Source organism: Pseudochaenichthys georgianus, chromosome 15 (genome assembly GCF_902827115.2).
Source record: "Pseudochaenichthys georgianus chromosome 15, fPseGeo1.2, whole genome shotgun sequence".
NCBI lineage: Eukaryota > Metazoa > Chordata > Actinopteri > Perciformes > Channichthyidae > Pseudochaenichthys > Pseudochaenichthys georgianus.
Genome location: NC_047517.1, coordinates 5,226,815 through 5,248,302, shown reverse-complemented (window position 1 = coordinate 5,248,302; position 21,488 = coordinate 5,226,815). Strand labels below are relative to the sequence as shown.

Genomic DNA, 21,488 nt, shown 5'->3' with positions numbered 1-21,488 from the left:
GGCGAGACGCAAGCCGGTTGCGCCGGGCGGGCCAGATCGTAAAACCCCTGGTGGAGGTGGCCGGCTTCGGTGGCAGTGGTGGGGGGACAAAGTCATCTTCTTCCTCCTCAGCAAAAGGAGCCATAACCCGCACGGCTGGGATGGCGAATGTTGGTGGCGTCGCCTCGGCCATATCCTGGTTTCCCACGTCCACCACCTCGAGCTCTCGAAACAGAGCTGATGGGGATCGGTGCCCGCTATTAACCCGGGCATGAGGGACATGCACGGGTTTCAGTGGCGACCCCATTTGCTTGCCTGGAGCTAAGATACTTTTTACTTGTTTTTTTGTTTGTTTTTTCGAATGTTTTTCTGGTCAGGTGTTGTCTCGCTCGCTGAGGAGAAAAGGATGACAGTCAGGAGGTGTAGCTGCCTTATATACTGTGCAGCCTGCGCGCGCATTCAGGTAGGCTCGCTCTGATTGGCCGGCTACGTTTATAAAACTTCAGTGTGTGAACGTTTGTGTATCATTGATGAGAGTAGTACCCATAGAGTCCAGGAGAGGGCGGAGCCTGTGTGAGATAGAACAGGACAAAGAGTAGGCCGGAATGCCGGCAGGACACGAGGCGCTGGAGTAGGCCGGAAGGCCGGCAGGACACGAGGGGCTGGAGTAGGCCGGGGAGCCGGAACTGGAGCTGGAACCATGGCTGCTTGAGCCGGAACAGGAGCTGGAAACGGGGCCTGGACCATGGCTGCTGGGGCTGGTACTGGAGCCGGAGCAATGGCTTCTTGGGCCGGAACTGGAGCCGGAACCATGGCTGCTGGGTCTTGAGGTTTAAAGCAGGTGTGCAGTTTATTGGGAGGAGTCACAAAGTCCCTTAAAAATTCCGGCAGTGAGCTCCTTAACCAGGGCTTATCTGCAACTTCCCGGCGTGCCCGTGAAAGAGCAGCCTCCTGAGCCTCTTTACCATGAGCCCTCATCCACTCTCCAAGAAAACATAAACGTTTGCAGGATAATTTGCCAACCTCATCCTCAAAAAACACTGATAGGTCCATCTGTGGTGAGATCCTTCTGTCAGGGATGAGCAAAGCAAGCAGGACCCAAATGCAGGAACGGATACGAGGTTAACAGAAAATACCTTTATTTCAAGGCTACAAGTAAACATACAGAGCAGAACTCACTCCCCCGTGAACACAGTCAACAACAACAAGGATCTCACAAAGACTAACAGCCAAAGCAGAACCTAAATGCACCCAGGACTAATCAAACAAACAAGACACAGGTGAAGAGGGAGGACAGAACCACCCTGACCTGGGACAGACTCAGTGATTGTCAATAAACACAGAATCAATCAATCAATCAATGTTTATTTATATAGCCCAATATCACAAATGTTACATTTGTCTCAGTGGTCTTCACAGTGTGTACAGAATATCAGTATGACAATACGACACCCTCTGTCCTTAGACCCTCACATCGTACAAGGAAAAACTTCCAAAGAAAACCCAGTTTAAAGGGAAAAATGGGAGAAACCTCAGGGAGAGCAACAGAGGAGGGATCCCTCTCCCAGGACGGACAGACGTGCAATAGATGCCGTGTGTAAATTGAAAAGATAATACATTTGCAACATAGGTAGTCCAAATGTTTGGAAATGCATGTGTGTATAATAGGAAGATGAATCCACGAGGATATCCATCCAGGACCTATGATCCAGGACCACAGCCACGACTCAAGATCCAGCGCTCGCGATCCAGGACACAGGACCGCAGGATCATCCATGACTCCGGATCCCAGCGTATATAGACACCAAAAAGAAAGACATTTGGGGAAGCTGGGTTAATCGGAACATGAGTGTACACAGGTATAGACAGAGAGAAGGAAGAAGTAAGATGTCCCCCGACAAACTAAGCCTATATCAGCAAAACTAGGGGCTGAATCTAATCAGCCCTAACTATAAGCTTTATCAAAAAGGAAGGTCTTAAGCGCACTCTTAAAAACGGATAGGGTGTCTGCCGCCCGAACACAAACTGGAAGCTGATTCCACAAATGTGGAGCTTGATAAGAAAAGGCTCTGGCTCCCATTGTACTTTTAAAGATTCTAGGAACAACCAACAACCCTGCATTCTTGGAACGCAATGCCCTAGTAGGACAGTAGGGTATAATGAGTTCTTTAAGGTAAGATGGCGCCTGCCCATTAAGGGCTTTGTAGGCGAGAAGAAGAATTTTAAATTCTATCCTGTGTTCTATAGGGAGCCAGTGTAAGGCAGCCAGAGCAGGAGTAATGTGGTCCCTTTTCCTAACTCTGGTTAGTACACGAGCCGCAGCATTTTGAATCAGCTGAAGCGACTTGATTGACTTCTTGGTACTCCCTGATAATAAAGAGTTACAATAATCCAGCCTAGAAGTAACAAATGCATGGACTAGTTTCTCTGCATCGTTTTGAGGCAAGATATGCCTGATTTTTGCAATGTTACGTAGATGGAAGTAGGCGGTCCTTGAAATTGATTTTTTGTGGGCGTTAAAGGATAAATCCTGATCAAATATAACACCAAGATTCCTTACAGTCTCACTGGAGGCCAAATTAATGCCATCCATAGTTAGTATGTCTTTAGATAATTTGTTTCGTAGATTCTTCGGGCCAAGTACAATAACTTCAGTTTTGGTCGTGTTTAACATCAAAAAGTTTAAGGTCATCCACGTTTTTAAGTCCTTAAGGCAGTCTTGAATTTTATTTAGATGATTAATTTAATCAGGCTTGATTGATAAATATAGTTGAGTATCATCCGCATAACAATGAAAGTTTACAGAATGATTCCTTGCCTAACGGAAGCATATATAATGTGAACAAAATAGGTCCGAGCACTGAGCCCTGTGGCACTCCATGGCTAACTTTGGTTTGCGTGGAAGATTCATCGTTAACACGTACAAACTGAGAGTGTTCAGATAGATAGGACCTAAACCAGCCTAAAGCAGTTCCCTGTATGCCAACTAAGTGCTCTAGTCTTTGCAATAGGATATCATGGTCGATAGTATCAAATGCAGCACTAAGATCGAGCAAAACAAGAATAGAGACAAGTCCCTTGTCTGAGGCTATTAGAATATCATTTGTGACTTTAACCAGAGCTGTCTCTGTGCTATGATGTGTTCTAAAGCCAGACTGAAAATCTTCAAATAAATCATTGTTTTTTAAGTAATCACACAACTGTTTTGCGACCGCTTTCTCAAGAATTTTTGAGAGGAACGGAAGATTAGAAATAGGTCTATAGTTGGCTAAAACCTCTGGATCGAGGTTGTGCTTTTTAAGAAGCGGTTTTATCACTGCTACTTTGAATGATTGTGGAACATAGCCTGATAATAAAGACATATTCATAATATTTAATAAAGAAGTGCTAATTAATGGAAAAACTTCCTTCAACAGCTTAGTTGGAATTGGGTCTAACATGCACGTTGATGGTTTAGAAGAGAGAATCATTGAATGTAATTGTTCAAGGTTAATGGCTGAAAAGCATTCTAGTTTACTATCTAGTGTAATATTAGAACTTACGATTCCGGGAGCTGTTGATAACACTATACTGGTCGAAGGCAAGAGGTCATTAATTTTGTTTCTAAGAGTAACAATTTTATCGTTAAAAAAGCACATAAAATCATTACTACTGAGTGCTATGGGAATAGAAGGCTCAATGGAGCTGTGGCTCTCTGTCAGCCTGGCTACAGTGCTGAAAAGAAATCTTGCATTATTCTTATTCTCATCTATTAATGAAGAGTAGTAGGCTGCTCTCGCTTTACGCAGTGCTTTCTTATATTCATTGAGAGTAATATGCCAAATTAAACGAGATTCTTCAAGTTTAGTGGAACGCCATATCCTTTCAAGTTGTCTAGACTTTTGCTTTATTTTGCGGGTTTCGGCATTATGCCATGGAGCTAATCTATGTTGTTTTATTTTCTTCTTTTTCAAAGGAGCAACAGAGTCTAATTTTATTCGCAGCGCATCTATAGCACTATCAACAATATGATCAATTTGGGGTGGTGTACATTTTGTATAAGTTTCCTCCTCTACATGCAGACATGCTATCGAGTTAAGTATTGGTTGAATCTCTTCCTTAAATGTGGCTATAGCACTAACAGATAGGTTTCTGCTGCAAGAGCTTTTGACTAATGCTTTGTAGTCTAGTAACAGTACTTCAAAAGTTACTAAGAAATGGTCGGATAAAGCAGGATTATGCGGTTCGACTAATAGTTGCTCAATTTCAATACCATAAGTCAGAACAAGGTCGAGAGTGTGATTATAACAGTGGGTTGGTTTATTTACACTCTGACAGAAACCAACAGAATCTAATATAGAGTTAAATGCAACAGTAAGGCTATTTTTATCATCGTCAACATGAATATTAAAGTCACCTACGATAATTACTTTGTCTGTTTTAAGAACCAAAGTTGATAAAAACTCAGAGAATTCTGATAAGAATTCTGAATAAGGACCTGGTGCACGATACACTGTAACAAATAAGATTGGCTGCAAAGTTTTCCAGGTCGGATGCGTAAGACTAAAAACGAGGCTTTCAAAAGAGGTATAATTACATTTTGGTTTAGTATTGATAAGTAAACTTGAGTCAAAGATTGCTGCAACTCCACCTCCTTGGCCCGTGCCTCGAGCAATATGAGTGTTAACATGGCTGGGTGGAGTGGCCTCATTTATGCTGACATATTCTTCATGTCTCAACCAAGTTTCAGTGAGACAGCATATATCAATATTATAATCTGATATTAAATCATTTACCAATATTGCTTTAGATGCTAGAGATCTTATGTTTAAGAGACCACATTTAATCTTCCTGTTTTGTTGCACTGTAGTAGTTGTTACATTTACTTTTATTAGGTTATTATGTATGACACCTCTATTAGGTTTTACCTTAAATTGTCCTTGGGCAGACACACACACCGCTAATATTGGGTATTTTATTGGGTTCGGGATTCCTATGGGTGACTGCCTAGGAGAGAGCGCAGAGAAGCGTGTAAGACTGCGACTCCGCCTCCTGGTCTCAACTCCAGTTTGTCATGGATTACGTCCACAAAGCCCTGAAATGTTTGCCGAAATGAGATCTGCACCTTTCAAAGTAGGGTGAATGCCGTCTCTCTTAATCAGACCAGGTTTTCCCCAGAAGGCTGTCCAATTATTTACGAAGCCCACATTGTTTGCTGGGCACCACCAAGACAACCAGCGCTGAAATGATGACATGCGGCTATACATGTCATCATTGATCAGATTGGGGAGGGGACCAGAGAAGATTACGGTGTCCGACATTGTTTTAGCATAACTACACACCGACTCCACATTAAGTTTGGTGCATTCTGATTGGCGTAAACGAACATCATTACCACCGACGTGAATAACAATCCTACTGTATTTACGTTTATCTTTAGCCAGCAGTTTAAGATGCGCCTCAACAGAACCACCTCCTCCTGCGCTCCACCTCCTCCTGCACTCCACCTCCTCCTGCACTCCACCTCCTCCCACCTCCTCCTGCACCTCCTCCTGCACGTCTACCTCCTCCCACCTCCTCCTGCACTCCACCTCCTCCTGCGCTCCACCTCCTCCTGTGCCTCCTCCTGCACCTCCTCCTGCACCTCCTCCTGCGCGTCTACCTCCTCCCACCTCCTCCTGCACTCCACCTCCTCCTGCGCGCTCCACCTCCTCCTGTGCCTCCTCCTGCACCTCCTCCTGCGCTCCACCTCCTCCTGCGCTCCACCTCCTCCTGCACCTCCTCCTGCGCGCTCCACCTCCTCCTGCGCCTCCTCCTGCGTGTCTACCTCCTCCTGCACCTCCTCCTGCACCTCCTCCTGCGCTCCACCTCCTCCTGCGCTCCACCTCCTCCTGCGCGCTCCACCTCCTCCTGCACTCCACCTCCTCCTGCAGGGGCGGATCTAGACAAATATTCATGGGGTGGCAAGAGGGTGGCAGGAGATTTTATGGGGTGGCATCCCCTGACAGAAGTATATGCTGATTTAAATCGCAATCATATCAATCAATTAGGGGTGTAACGGTACACGTACCCGTACTGAAATTATTCGGTACGGGCCCTTCGGTTCGGTACACGTGTGTAACGAACGAATATAGCGTTAAACGTAAAAAATTGAGAACATGAACAACTTTCTGGAAGTAATCTCAGGTATATATCATAGAGCGACCAAGTCATTTCATTGGACGAGAGGCATACTATGAGAGCTGGTCACAGGGATGCGTTCAAATGTAGTCAGTAATTTGAGGAACTGTCGAAATGGCGAACGCAGATAAAGTTGAGCTGAAAATCCTCCAGCATCATTTAAGTCTCCGGTTTGGGAACATTTTGGTTTCGCAGTTACATACAAGGATGACGGACAAAGACAGGTGGACCGAACCAAAGCCGTTTGTCTGCATTGTTCAACTAACATTGGTTACGCGGCTGGCAATACATCACACTCATTTGAAAAGGCATCACCCGAATGTGAATATCACCGGTACCAAAAGAAAAAAGGCTGAAGAGCAAACCCAACTCCCACTAGCATGTAAGCCTCCACCACTCGCAGAAAGTGCAGACCGAGCCAAAGCTATTACAAACGCCAAATTTCCTTATGTTGCCATGTTAGCAAAGCGCTACCTGGCTGTATCTGCTACCTCTGTCCCTATAGAGGGTGTTCTCCACAGCAGGAGACATTGTTAGTGCCAGCAGATTTGCCATTTCAGCAAGCAATGTGGACAAGTTCATCTTTCTTTAAACAACATGAAAATACAATGACAAGCAAGTCCTGATACTGGCTGCTTAGGTACTAGTACAGTTCAAATACAGATTATTTCAGGTCATCGAAATGCTGCACCTTAATGTTTATTTTACTATATTTTGTATTTATTTGAATACATTAGTCACAGTTTAATAATAATTAAAACAAAATATTTAATGTTTTGTGATAATTTTTTCTGCTGTACCGAAAACGTACCGAACCGAACCGTGACCTAAAAACGAGGTACGTACCGAACCGAAATGTTTGTGAACCGTTACACCCCTACAATCAATGTTAACTTGGAAAGCCACAATATTAATATTTTAACTCAATCACATAGGTGATATTATTGTGGCACATCAGTAAAGCCTTACATATAAGGTGGCAGACGTAATTTAATGAATTTTAACTGAACAATAACTGAATGAGTTTGTCTCACTCTTAGACCAGCAGGGGTACCAAATATATGCAGACTGCTGCAATAAGTACATTAATTAACTGTCTCATCGATGTTTTTCTGAATGAATATGATACTATTAACAATCATATTATTCCTATCAGCTGTCAATCACTGTTAATAAATAATAATAATAATAATAATAATAGATTTAATTTGTTAGCATTTTTACAGGTGCTCAAAGACGCTTTACAGATATAGTGAAGAACTGTTATGATTCACATATTCATTTATTATTGAATAAACTATATTTTTTGGAGGAGTTAATGATGAATGTTCATCAAGATGCTTGCTCACCCTCCTTCAAATTTGAAAAACAAGTAATGATATCATTATTGATATACAGTTACAACTTTGACTTTACATCAGAAAGAACAAACATTAAAGAAGTGACTAACTGCATCAGTTAGGATTAAAAAACGTGTATTCTGCTAAAACATATACATCGCTGCAGTTATTATCCAGTGGAATGTGCTTACCTACTGCAGGCATGAAAACGGGTCAGGGGTGAAAAAGGTGAGAAGGATATTATCTCTAGGGGGGGTCCGGGGGCATGCTCCCCCGGAAGAACATTTTGAATATTCCATATTTTAAACCATCAATCTGATGCATTTTGAGATGCATTTTTTTGCCAACCTGGGGAGAGCTGGAGAAACTTAACTTCAGCCATGAGTCAAAAATATTATGACCTCCTTACTAAGTATTATCAGGGATGCAAACTCATCAGGTATGGAAAAGGTGACAAGGACCCGAGCCCCCGACCCCACGGAATATCGGCTTTAAAATGAGGAATAACAGAGGATTTTAGCAGTCAAAACAACTAAAGCAGCAGTGTTAATAATAACAGAAATGGTAAAGAGTCACATCTAATAGAAATATATAAAAGCATTTATTTTAATTGTGTAGCAGTCAGTTTATAATTTTGGCAGCACTGTTGAGCATTTTGAAAATCTATTGTCATGCCTCTGTGCAAGGCTGAGTCTTTCTATCTTTATGGCATCTGGTGTAAAGTAACTAAATTCATAAACTCAAGTACTATACTTTGGTACAATTTTGAGATACTTGTACTTTATTTAAGTATTTCAATGTTTTGCTACTTTGTTCTTCTTCTCCTCTACAGTTCATAGGTAAATGGTGTACTTGTACTCCACTACATGTATTTAATACCTTTAGTTACTTCACAGATCTGGATGAATGATGTGAAATCTAATCAAGTGTTGAATCAGACTTTAGTTCCACCTGGAGTAAATCCACCAGCTACCCTGCAGTATACAAATTCATTCAAACTAGCTGCACCTTCACCAGCTTTGAGAACACTTTCATGATCAATCTTTATAAAACATATCATATATATTATTCTGAAATGGACCAATCTGCACAACGACTACTTTTACTGTCGCTACTTTCACTATATTTTGATGAGAATACTTTTCTACTTTCACTTGAGGAACATTTTGAATGCAGTACTATTCACTCTGGTACTTCTACTTTTACTCAAGTACAAGACCTGAGTACTTCTACTTTTACTCAAGTACAAGATCTGAGTAGTTCTGCTTTTAATCAAGTACAAGATCTGAGTAGGCCTACTTCTACTTGTAATCAAGTACAAGATCTGAGTACTTCTACTTTTATTCAAGTACAAGATCTGAGTATTTCTGCTTTTAATCAAGTATAAGATCTGAGTGCTTCTACTTTTACTCAAGTACAAGATCTATACTTATACCACCTCCGTTTATCGCCTATGAAAAAAAAACTATTAGAAAACGAAGGCTAAAGCTAACGTTAGCAGATAGTGACAATGTATGCTAGCTAGCTAGCTCAACGATTGCGACAGAAAAACTTTTCAGTGCACATCACGCTCCGACAGGGAGCTCTGCTCTGAACACCTGAACGGCCCGTTCTAACAGCTGTTCACCAGCGGTCCAGTCTGTGCCACAGTTATTATTAACGAGCGCACCCGTAGCTAATGTGGCTGCTGAAGCTAGACCATCATCGCGGAGCAGCAGAGCCGACGGGCAGGAAGACTCGAGCACACAGCTCGCGCTGAATTATAATATATAAAAAAAGAACACCATGCGTGTCATGATGGCACATAACAGCTCGCGGCCGCAGATTACTCCGGGTCCCAGACCCCCCCCATACCCCAAAAATATTTGTATTGCAGATCTACATGAATCACACAAACGACCTATTTTGGATTCAAAAAGGTGAGTGATTCTCATGCCTGGTATACTGTATATACATAGGATAGTAGAATGTACAGATATACAGAGACTTGCAGATTGATAGCATAAACAGAATAAGTTATAATGCATTAAACAGTACAAACACTTGTTAACAGTTTGGATCATCAGCTTCACTAAAGCCTACCTGTGCACATCATGGACGCACTGCAGCTGCTTGACCCGGTTCATCACTACTGGAATAAAAGCACTGTTAGTGTTATTCAGAAAACAAGTCATAATCCAGACAACATATATATTGAGGGACTGCGGATGGAAATTAGGGTCACTTTTAAATGACGATCAAATGTACAGCATTGTTTGTGATGTTGTTGTGTCTCCTTCACCTGGGATGGAGACACCAATGGTTTTGAGTGACAGCTGGATTGATTCCTGCATCGTGCTCTCCACTTTCTCCGGGATCTCCCACTAAATCAGCATTGAAATATTGATCACTTAACACTGACATGTATGTTTGTGTTGCAGTGCTCCTAGTTTCATTTCACTGCAGGAGGAAATGTAAAATGTGACAAAGCATCAGGTCTCTCAGCTGTTTCATCATGGCGTCTTCAGCCTTAGCAAACATGACGCCTTTTGAACCATGAACGTGCATTTCAATAGTTTCCCTCATGTTTCTCAGCGTGCCTTCTCCTTTCATTTCTTTTGCTCCTTCATCAAACAGAAACATGTTGACATCAAAATGTGTGGAGGTGTATTTCTATGTCTGTCGTGGTCTTCTGTCTTCCTGTCAGAGCATTCTTTCATGGTCTCCTCCATTGTTGCTGTCAGGCTGCTGGAGATCCTTCTCTTACGCTCACGGAGGAGTTTCTTCAGGTTTGTTTTCACCTTTTCTTCCTTAGAGAGAGAACGTGAAGCAAATATCAACATCTTTGAAAAAGAATATGTTGCAAACTATGCTCATCTTTCCCTTTATTCTTTGCTCCAGATTGTACCTGGAAAAGCAGAACATGACTCAAAGTGATAGCACGTGTTCACCAGCAGGGGGTGCACTTTGCCCAATATCAGAATATTCTATTGTCATCTTGAGAGGGTCCTCATGAATTGGGACAGGGTCCGCTTTACAGCTGCAGGTCATTCTTCAAAGCGATCTCCAGCTCATATTGAGGTATTCCAGTGCAATGTATATGAATATGCTGACTGATCAATATGTATTCTATTGATCACCCTTCCACTACAGTCTCCCTGGCCTGGACAAACATGTTTGATCATGGACTAATGAATAGGTCCTCTTGAGAAATGCCAGCTGCAGTTTGACATGTCCGCACTCCTTATTCCTGATCTCCTCCTCTGTGCCAAGTGGACATGTATTGATGACCCCGTTGAATGGTTCTCATTCTCCTTCATTTCTAAAACATATGAACCCAAAGACATGCTTACATTCAGAAGGCCTTAACACATTTGTATTTCAATGTATTGTAAAACACAATTGATCCAACACAGGGTTTGATGTGTTTAGTAAGTCTTTTCTTACGGGAAGGTCTTCTTATTATCTTTTCTTTTTGCCGCTGCTTTTAATTGAAACTGAGCGGTTGTGTTTCGTTTTTGGTTGATGAACATTTGGGGCTGGTAACCCAGGGAAACAGTGTCTGGGGACTTTGTCCTGGCTGCTTTTCTCTGTGCATGCTGCTCGGGACGGATGTGCCATACAAGCGCACACAGCTCATGTTCGGAGAAACCTTAAAGAAAGGCATCAGTAAAGTGGAACTTCTGTGTAAACTATTCATATTATTCATACTATTCTTAGACTGCACTGTAACTTTTTATTCATGTATACCTAGGGTACGTTGGAGTGGGTACGTGAGATTTATTTTATGTTAATGAAAAAAAAACATAATTAATGCATTTAAACAAACTGCTAATAGTAGATGAACTACTTTCTTCAAAGGTTTACAGAAACTCTGGATAATAAACGGCTCTCTTTCCCTCTCCCTCTCCCGCAGCCCGTCAGTCTCGTGCAGCTCGCTGAACCTGTAATAAGTGACCCGACAGTAAAGAATAAATATATGTATAACTAGTTTAGCTAGTTCCAGAGTAGATTAACTAGCTAAGTGTGTTAGGTCTAACTCTTAGTGTATTTTGCTCAGCGGTCCGTCACAGCGGGGAGCTGTGATCATGCGGAGCTGCGTGTTCTCCGTCAGCAGCAGCTAGGGTGACCAGATCCCAACAAACCAAATGTGGGACAAGGAGTATGGTTGTGTGGGACAATGTGGGACACCCTCTCAACAGCAACCCCTGGAAAAAAAACGTAACAAATATATAACAACAGAGCAGAAAGTGAAGTCAAAATGCAGTTTTTTAATAAAGAAAAGTAAACTAAGGCTAACCAAGGCAGCAGGCATTATTCACTTCAAGTGTTTAGAAATGCATCTTCTTAATTCAACTAGTGTATTACCAGTACAAGTAGGCACAGCATAAATTAATAGATAAAATAAAACCAACACTGGCCAGGAGGGAACAGAAACATAATGATACATAAAATAAAATAGCTTTCAGTTTTGTACATCACAGCAACAGAAGGTGGGCCTTCTGTCACCTAGAACCACTGGTGTCTTTGATTCTGTCAAACAACTCTCCACAGAGGCAGGGGCAAGCACATCTGTTATTATGGACGCTGCTTGTGTACGACCACATGACATTTTCTTTACTATCTCAGAGTCTGGAAAAATGGTCGGCGCTAGCTTGTTACCAGTCATTTGACCGGTATGAATGGGAGTGTTGCACTGTATGGTAAACACTGGTTATTTCTGCTGCTGTTACCTTTGTCTGAGTGACCATCATTTTTTGGTTTGAGTAATGTCTCCATAGAGTGGGATGTCTCTTTTTGAGCGACACGTTTCTTGTGAGAATCGCATTCTCTGTGTCTTTTGACGTCATATTCACCGCCATGTGAAATTGAAAAATGACTCTTGCAAAGATTGCAAAAAACTCTCTGAGAGTCGCCCTGCACTGGCTTCACCCACGGGTAAGTGTCTTCCCAGTCTTTGTTGTATGTGCATCTTCTTAGCTGTAGTTTCAGTTTCCTCCATTTTCCATAACCTGCTGCGTCGCCTGCGTTCGTTGTTGTTGTTTGGCGGGGTGGGGGGGTGTGTGTGAGTGAGTTACTCTCATTGGTTAACACTTGACCAGCACCCGCCGTGTGTTACAGTTTGATTGACAGCAAACACAGCCCCCTGATGATAGCCTTCCCTGCTTTCTCAACAGCCATTGGATGAATCTGATTTTAAAGAAAAGCGTTTTAGCCAATCAAAATGAAATATGCGGGACATCGTCTCAATTTGCGGGACGCACCAAAAGTCGTGAAAATGCTGTGCAGTCCCGCGCAAAGCGGGACATCTGGTCACCCTAGCAGCAGCGGATCTGATCTCTCTCTCTCGTCCGGTTAGACTTCACTCGCGTTCGTCCAAATCTATCAGATCTAGCTAGTTCTAGCTAATTATATGACTGCCTGCTTTTCAAAGGACATAAACAATAAGCGTTGCTTGGCAACGGCGTGTGGCCGCAAAGTATAGCGCAAAATTATGCATATGTTTATATGAGGGGTCAAAATCCCATGCTCATAAAATGCTCATATATTTTTTTCTCTTCGTTCCCCACGCCCCGAAATAAATAAATAGATATACCAATTTAAGAAAAATAAGGAAGTTTGAGCAGTGTGGGTTTTATATTAACAGAGTTTCGCATATTTTAAAACACTAAGTGTAATAACTGCAGTTAGCCTCCCTGTCAGAATGACAAAGGTCCTCAGTGAAGCTCAAGCCCATGTTTCACGACATTAAGTACAACTTATTAAAAAGATCAGTTCAATGCAACTAATGTCGTCTCAGTGTTATTGCATGATGTTAAAATTGGTTTGCCATGAATTTAGTGACGGATTGTAAACATTTGAAATGTAGCATTTAAGTGTTTCTCAGTTACTGTTGTTGTTTTAATAAATCAGACCCTGATGGTGCAGCGCTGTGCTGTGCCTCTTTATAGGCTTTTTGTCCCTAACAAATTATTTCTGCACTGATCAGGGGGGACTTAGCTGCATTTTACATTCTAAGTCTGTCGGTAAAATGCTGATAGTGTAGCAGGTTGTGTAGCAGGTCGTGTAGCAGGTCTTGTAGCAGGTTTTGTAGCAGGTCGTGTAGCAGGTCGTGTAGCAGGTCTTGTAGCAGGTTGTGTAGCAGGTTGTGTAGCAGGTCGTGTAGCAGGTCGTGTAGCAGGTTTTGTAGCAGGTTGTGTAGCAGGTTGTGTAGCAGGTCGTGGAGCAGGTTGGTCGATGTGTTGTGGGAGGGCGGGATGAAGCTGATAAGAGGTTTGCTAGCCTTTAAAAACGTAAGGAAGAGCACCCAGTGTGCAGAGAGACCAGCATCAGGACTACAGGTAATACTGCACTGTTCATAATAATAATAATATTCAAATGTTCCTGTCATTTTGCTCAGAACAGCGTTTGAGCTTTACCTTTTCAGTTCTTCAGAGTAACCTGAGTTAGTGGCTGTCTTCTTTTTTTTCTTTTTTATTATGGGTGTTTTGTCGTATTTTTTATCCTATGTATTACCTGCTGCCGTTTTATGCCTTTTATTCTACATTTTATAGTTGTACTGTGAATTGTGTCCTGTACTGTAAAGCACTTTGTACATCCGTGTTGAGAAGGGTGCTATATAAATAAAGTTTTACTTACTTACTTACTTACTCTTTTGACATGCTGCACACAGCGGTCGCGGTACTTTATGTTACGTTAGAATGCTAACTTTTGGTGAATTTAGGAGAAATCTACAGACGCAAATAGACAAACTATAGTAAAATAAACACTTAAATGTGTATTTTGTACGTTTTCCTTCCAAAAGCCTGAAAGAAATCAAAATAGCACAAAATCTCAAAATTGACCAGTACTTGAAAAACGATGTTTTTGCCTGCCGTGTCTCGCCTTAATTGGAGAAAGTTCTGACACATCCAGTCATTGATTTGTTCAATGCACTTACTCAGTGTTTGAATTGGAGCATAGTCTCCTGGTGAAATTGTTACGTAAATTTGTGTGTCATCCGCATAGCTATGGTAACTTATTTTGTTGTTCTTCATTATCTGAGCCAGTGGTAGCATGTAGATGTTAAAGAGAAGAGGCCCCAAGATGGAGCCTTGAGGTACCCCACATGTCATATTTGTCAACTCAGATGTGTATTTACCTATAGAAACAAAGTTGTTTCTGTCCTTTAAGTAGGATTCAAACCAATTTAGAACTGTTTCCGAAAGTCCCACCCAGTTTTCCAGTCGGTCGAGTAATATGCTGTGGTCAACGGTGTCAAACGCAGCACTGAGATCTAATAATACTAACACTGAAGTTCTGCCACTGTCTGTGTTTAAGTGGATGTCATTAAAGACCTTTACAAGAGCAGTCTCAGTGCTGTGGTTTGGACGAAAGCCTGACTGGAACACATCAAAACAACTATTTAAATGCAAGAAGTTACTCAACTGTTGAAAAACAACTTTTTCAATGATCTTACCTAGAAATGGCAGGTTTGATATGGGCCTGTAATTGTTCATTACTGAAGCATCTAGATCAGGGGTGCCCAACCAGTCGATCGCGGGGAGATTCCCAGTCGATCGCGAGATGTGTCTTAAAATAGAACAACAATATTCTGTTTTATCGTTAATGTCCTATAACATAATCTTCCCGTGCCAGAATAATGCACTTGAATGCACCAAAGCTTTGTGATTGGCCGCCGTGACCCCATGTGTCGGGGCGTGGCTGGTGGGCAGTGGGCACTATTTCGCTGACGTTGTCAATAGAGGCTTCTCAATACTCAAATTTCCCCTCCTCGACTCCCCTCCTCGACTCCCCTCCTCGAGACTTAGACCCGCCCACAGGAGATGCGAGCGGAGGACCGAGGAGGGGAACCGAGGAGAGAGGAGGGGAAGTAGCAGACGTTTAAAGAAATGAGAACTCCTCTCCTCTGAGCGGTCATATTAAAGCGACGTCCGTTCATTATGACGTGGCAACAGCTGCATCAGCTGTCGAGTGTTTTGTCATATTTTATAATCTCTGTTAGATCAGCTGAACATTGTTCCCCCACATATTTTATTTGAATTCATTGAGAGTGCGGTATAATGAGACAATAACAGGCTACAGATGCGGACACACACACACAAATATATTTATATAAATATATACAATTTAAAGTATGAGAGCACTCTCATAATAACGTAACACAGTCAGAGACTGGATATACCCCCCCCCCCCCCCTCTCTCTCTGGTCGCTGAAATGGGGAATTGAAATTACGGGCCAAAAGTTGTATTTGCAAGTATTAAAAGTAAGGACATCAAACCAACTGAGACCCGTCTGTCCGCGGCATCTGCGCACTGTACAACACACACCTACACACTGTACAACACACACACCTACACACTGTACAACACACGCACCTACACACTGTACAACACACTGTACAACACACGCACCTACACACTGTACAACACACACCTACACACTGTACAACACACACCTACACACTGTACAACACACACCTACACACTGTACAACACACACCTACATACTGTACCACACACACCTACAGCTGCTAAAGCATAATCAGGCTACAGCCGTTGTGTATTTTATTATGTGAAGCACTAAATGGTTTTAGAAAAATATGGACTCTTTGTAGATATCTACTAAACTAAAGCAAATAAAGAGAGTAGGCCTGTTATACTGAGTGATATATATTTTACACACTGCTCTGCTTTCTGCAGGACCTCACAGCTGTTCTCACTGTAAACATCGCGTTGCGATGAGAGCAGGTTCTCAAATAATATCCAGGGGATGCATGCAGAGCTGTCATTGGCTGAGATAAGTCCGGCCGTGCGTCACGCCTCCACCGTTCCCGGAAATGCATCCGCGGAGGAGCCGTGGAGGAACCATCAGTGTATCCTCGGTTATAGCTCCTCCAGAGAGCCTCCTCGATGCTCGATCCTCGGTCCTCGGTGTGCATTTAGAGAAATGAGACGTCCTTCAAAATGGCGCGCTGAAATTCATTTCCGGGTCACTACCGGAGGACCGAGGAGTCGAGGAGTCGAGGAGGGGAAATTTGAGTATTGAGAAGCCTCTCATGTCAACAGGAGTGACAGTCCGCACACAAACAAGACCGCAATTATGGCAGAAGCAGAAAAGCCCAAAATATATAATTTTCACTCCGAGTGGGAGGATGATTATTGTTGTATGTATTCCAATTCAAAGTCCATCTGTCTCATCTGCAATGCGAGCGTGGCTTTATCGAAGAAGGGTCATTTAGGAGCGGCATTTCAAAACAGTGCACAAACGCTACGAGACGGAATTCCCTCCTAATTCTGCCCTACGCTCCCAAAAGGGGAGGGGCCTGAGAGGACAGCTAAATGCACAGCAGTCCATTTTCACCAGGCCCAACAACAAGAGCAAGGCTGCTCCAGAGCATCTTATCGTGTCAGTCATGTTCTTGCGAAACACATGAAGTCTTTCAAAGACGGCGAAGTTGTGAAAGAAGCATTCCTGGAGGCTGCCGACTCGCTTTTTGGGGGACAGTAAAAATAACAGAAGCATTTCAACAGGTTTTTGATATAATAAAAACTCAAGTTAGATACCGTTATTAATCAGCTGTAAGTTTTAATTTGTTTGAACTTATTCATTATAATTATTGTACAAAATGGTATAAGAATGCAAACTTACATTTATTATAGTCTATTATCAATTCAGGTTAAGAAACTAGTGTTGCTTGCATCCTATTTTAAAGGCATTTATTGTTATACTCTACTAAAATGCAACAAAAAAGGGTTTGATTCTATTAATTTTGTCTTTTTTATTGCACTTTGGCAGCAGATTCCTGTGTAGCTTCAGATCTGAGTTGTCTTATTAGTAAGCCTCATTTATACTTTTGTAGCAACACTATTTTTATATAATGGCAAAGAAAGGGTTCAGAGTCTTTTCTTTTTTTCCTGTGTCATATGTGGCAGCACTGTTCAATGTTTCTTGAAAACATTACCCACTGTAGTGTGACGTGTGGATAAACTCCAACTCTGTATCAACAACACTGTTGTGTAACTTCAGTTAAATACTTGTATGTGTGTAGATTAGAAAGAGGTAAAATAAAGGATCTGCAGTATTTTATGGAGTATTAAAGGTCAGTTGTATACAAGTAGAAGTGTGTATTTACCTGGTAGTAGGCTGTCAGTAATGGCTACGCCTCTCTATTTGGACTGGTAGATCTCGGCAGACTGGCAACTTTAAAAGTAGCTCTCGGTTCAAAAAAGGTTGGGCACCCCTGATCTAGATTATTCTTTTTTAAGAGCGGTTTAATGACTGCAGTTTTCAGGGCCTGTGGAAAAATACCTGAGTGAAGAGATTTGTTTACTATATGAAGTAGATCTGAGGCCATGCAACGAAAAACATCTTTGAAAAATCCTGTTGGAATAATATCAAGGCAGCAGGAGGAGGATTTCAGAAGTTGTATAATGTCCTCTCGGTTTTTATCATTAATCTGATGGAATTGTGTCATGGTGTTTGAATTGATATTAGGTGGACACAGAGACAACACATTTGCTGTTCCTGATGCAGAGGCACTGACTGCTTGTCTGATTTTCTGAATGTTGTCAGTGAAGAAGGAGGCTAAATCATTGCACGCCCTGGTGGATAGAAATTCAGAGGCGACTGACACTGGGGGGTTAGTTAGTCTGTCGACGGTAGCAAACAAGGCACGTGCGTTGTTTTTGTTTTTGGTAATGATGTCAGAGAAGAACGATTGTCGTGTGTTTTTCAATTCCAAATTATAAAGGCCAAGTCTCTCTTTATAGATTTCAAAGTGAACCTGGAGATTTATTTTTCTCCACCTGCGTTCAGCTTTTCGACACTCTCTTTTTTCTGTTTTCACGGTCATGGCCTTTCTCCATGGAGATATTTTCTTGCCAGACACTTCCTTTACCTTAGTTGGAGCAATGGCATCTATAACATTTTACATTTTTGAATTAAAATGATCTACTAGCTCATTTACTGAGATGTTAGCAGGGGCAAGTGGGGAAGAAATATTCTAAGTAAACATTTCCCTAGTATTTTAAATTTAAAATTTAAATTTTTACAGTTAAATATCGCTTTGTGGTTACCTCTTTTTGAACATTTTTGTGAACAGAAATAGAGCTCTCAAAGAAAACACAGGAATGATCAGAGAGCGCAACATCAGTCACCACAACCTTAGAGATAATCAGACCCTTTGAGATAATTAAGTCCAGAGTGTGCCCCTTATTGTGCGTGGGCTCCGTCACATGCTGAGTCAGTCCATAGCTATCAAGAACACAAAACAGTTCTTTAGCCCCTCTGTCCTGGGGGTTGTCAACATGGATGTTAAAATCACCAACAATGACTAGACGGTCAAAGTCAATACACACTATAGACAGCAGTTCAGTAAGGTCATCAAAAAAGCTTGCACAGTATTTGGGTGGTCTATAGATATTTAGGAACAGAGCTCGAGAGGAGCATTTCAGCTGAAGGGCCACATATTCAAAATAAGCAAAGTTCCAATAAGATGTCTTCCTGCATTGAAGGGAATCATTGAACAAAATAGCAACTCCACCCCCTTTCTTATGCATTCTTTCCTGACTCATAAAACTAAAGTTGGGAGGGGTTGATTCGATAAGGACAGCTGCACTGTTATTTTGTTCAATCCAAGTTTCTGTTAAAAACATAAAATCGAGATTGTGCTCAGTGATAAAATCATTGATTAAAAATGTTTTTCCTGCCAAAGACCTGACATTTAATAACGCTAGTTTAAGTTCGTTAAACACACTATCAGTCAGGTTTTTTGTAACAAGCTGTGGCTGACATGGAATCACTGCTAAATTAGATAAACTCACACAAACGTTTGAGCGCTTCCTGTTTCTAAGATGATTCACCGCTCTTAATCTATTACCTATCAACACAGATATCGGCAAAGCTACAGGCAGGCAGGGCCCCGGCATGTCCTGTAAAGAGTTGGGAGTGCCATACGCCCTTGAGCCTGGACCCAGCACATATCAGTTTGCAGCGTTTTGTACACACACATCCCTATCAGGCTTTGAAGGGGAGGGAGGACCCACCACCCTGCTCCTCTCATCATAGGAGGGCAGGGTGAGGGCGACACTGTAGAAAGGGGGGTTTGGAAATCTGCTTCCATCTTCCTTGTATTGTTTTGGTTTGGATGATTGTGGTAGGCATGGTGATGAAGCCGGGCGAGATGGTGCGCATCTCTGCTTCGGTGATTTTGGTGGGCGTCGTTGAGGGGTGGGGGTAAAGGACATGCTGCCAACCCTGCGTGTCGCCTTCATGCGGTCATCGAACTCCAGGGGGGAGGGCGAGGGTGAAAGGGTGAGCGGAGAGTAGAGAGAGCTGGGGGATGAATGAAGAGTATCCTCAAAGGCGTTGACAGGGGGGGGGGTGACGGGCGGTGGAGACTCCTCCATGTGTCTCATAGGTCTCCCATAATCAGAACATTCCTCAGGCGGGTGCAGTGATAATTCTTCAGGGTTTTCTGCGCGATGTGTTGTGTCTTTCTCCTGTTTTGATTCCTCTTGCCGCTTGTCCTTGGCAGAGGGAACAGATTGATGACGCAGGCAGTTGAATATGTTAGAGATAAACAATTTCACTCCTGACAAACTCCATTTGCCTTGAAAAGATGTCTGCGGTCCCAGAAAAAGTTAAAATTGTCAATAAAATGGACAGAATGGTCAGTACAGACAGTTGAAAGCCACGTGTTCAGTGCAAACAATCTGCTGAATCTCTCCACTCCTCTTCTGACTGGCGGTAGAGGGCCACTGATGAACACATCTGCATTTAGAGAGCTGGCAGTTTCCAACAGACATTTAAAGTCTTCTTTCAGCACTTCTGACTGTTGTTTCACAACATCATTTGTTCCAATGTGCAGAACTACATTCTTCACAGTCGGATGTTCAGCCCCAATATGCAGGACCTTCTCAGCCAAGTCAGAGACCACATCCTTGGGAAAACAGAGTACTTTGGTGTTGTTCTTGCTACACAGACCTTTTACATCTCTTACAGCAGAGTCACCCACAATCAGAGTTTCAGGCCCAGTCGTTAGCTTTCCCTCTAGCCTTTTACTTTTGGAGTAGCTATTGGTCCTTACCCTGCTGTGTGAAGAGGACGGGTTATCAAGGTCATCAGAAAGAGATCTCCGGCTCTCGGTCAGCGGAGCGTATCTGTTCTGGATTGGCACACTCGGTGGTTTAGGAGGAGTTTTTGTAGTTCTCCCTTTAGCAGCTGTCCACGGCTGTTTAGGGGTTGAAGAGGCGCTCTTCCTGGGTGATAACAATGCAGGCCAGCCGGTCGCATCATAGATTTCTGAGCGCTGGGCTCTGCCTGTTATCCGTCCTCCCAAATCCCATGGAAATGATTTACTCTTAGGCTTTGCACCCAGAGAGTTCCAGGGAGGACTACCACTTGTAGATGTATTACCCAGTACACAGCCCTCCTGTTCCTTGGAATCCTTGTAGCTGCTAAGTGACATTTTTCTAACATGTTCATCTTCCACAGCTTCTGCAGCCATGGCCTCCTGTTCTCCGCTCCTGCTCTTGGTCCTGTGCGCTCTGACAGTGGCTGAAGCCCAGCTCAAGCTGTTTAACCTGCGGGCCAGCAAACTTGATTCAAGCTTTCTAGGAACTCCGGATGGCTATGTCAAGGTTTTTTATGGATCTACCACTCTGGGTGAAACATCAGTTCGCGACAACGACCGAAACCCCTGGTGGGAGGAAGAGTTCACTCACTTCAACGCCCGAGAGAATGAAGTGATGAGGCTTGAGGTTTATGACGAGGACTTCTGGTCCGATGACCTGCTTGGAGTCTGCCGGCGGCAAATTAAGCTGGGAACCCATGAGCATGAATGCGTTCTTGAAGAAGGTGGCACCCTTCATTACACCTACTCCCTCGGCTAATTCAGTCAGTAACACTTCAAAGATGTATCCGACTATAAGTCTTTACATGCAGCCTTTGATTCTCTCAGACTGGCTCTGAGAAACAAACAAATACATTTGCAAAATATGTTGTTCTGGTGACTGCCATAGAGCATC

At 42.7% G+C, this 21,488-nt stretch overlaps 1 protein-coding gene across 3 annotated transcripts; it reads left to right on the top strand.

Annotated features, from left to right (window-relative positions):
* Positions 1-11,023: 11,023 nt before the first annotated feature.
* On the top strand, positions 11,024-21,488 carry LOC117460153 (perforin-1-like). Of its 3 annotated transcripts, none has more exons than XM_034101418.1 (2): positions 11,024-11,126; positions 20,956-21,488. In XM_034101418.1, exons 1-2 carry the CDS (start codon positions 11,054-11,056, stop codon positions 21,351-21,353), a joined length of 471 nt encoding a protein of 156 aa, XP_033957309.1. In that variant the 5' UTR covers positions 11,024-11,053; the 3' UTR covers positions 21,354-21,488. The 3 variants fall into 3 exon arrangements, with proteins under 3 accessions (XP_033957309.1, XP_033957308.1, XP_033957310.1); XM_034101417.1 differs by having other exon boundaries at positions 11,024-11,144; XM_034101419.2 differs by lacking the exon at positions 11,024-11,126 and adding an exon at positions 13,778-13,798.

Coding starts and splice junctions, on each gene's coding strand:
- LOC117460153 (XM_034101417.1), top strand. CDS start 11,054: ATGCTGCTCGGGACGGATGTGCCATACAAGCGCACACAGCTCATGTTC. Junction 11,145..20,955: donor CAGTAAAGTGGAACTTCTGT/GTAAACTATTCA, acceptor CATCTTCCACAG/CTTCTGCAGCCATGGCCTCC.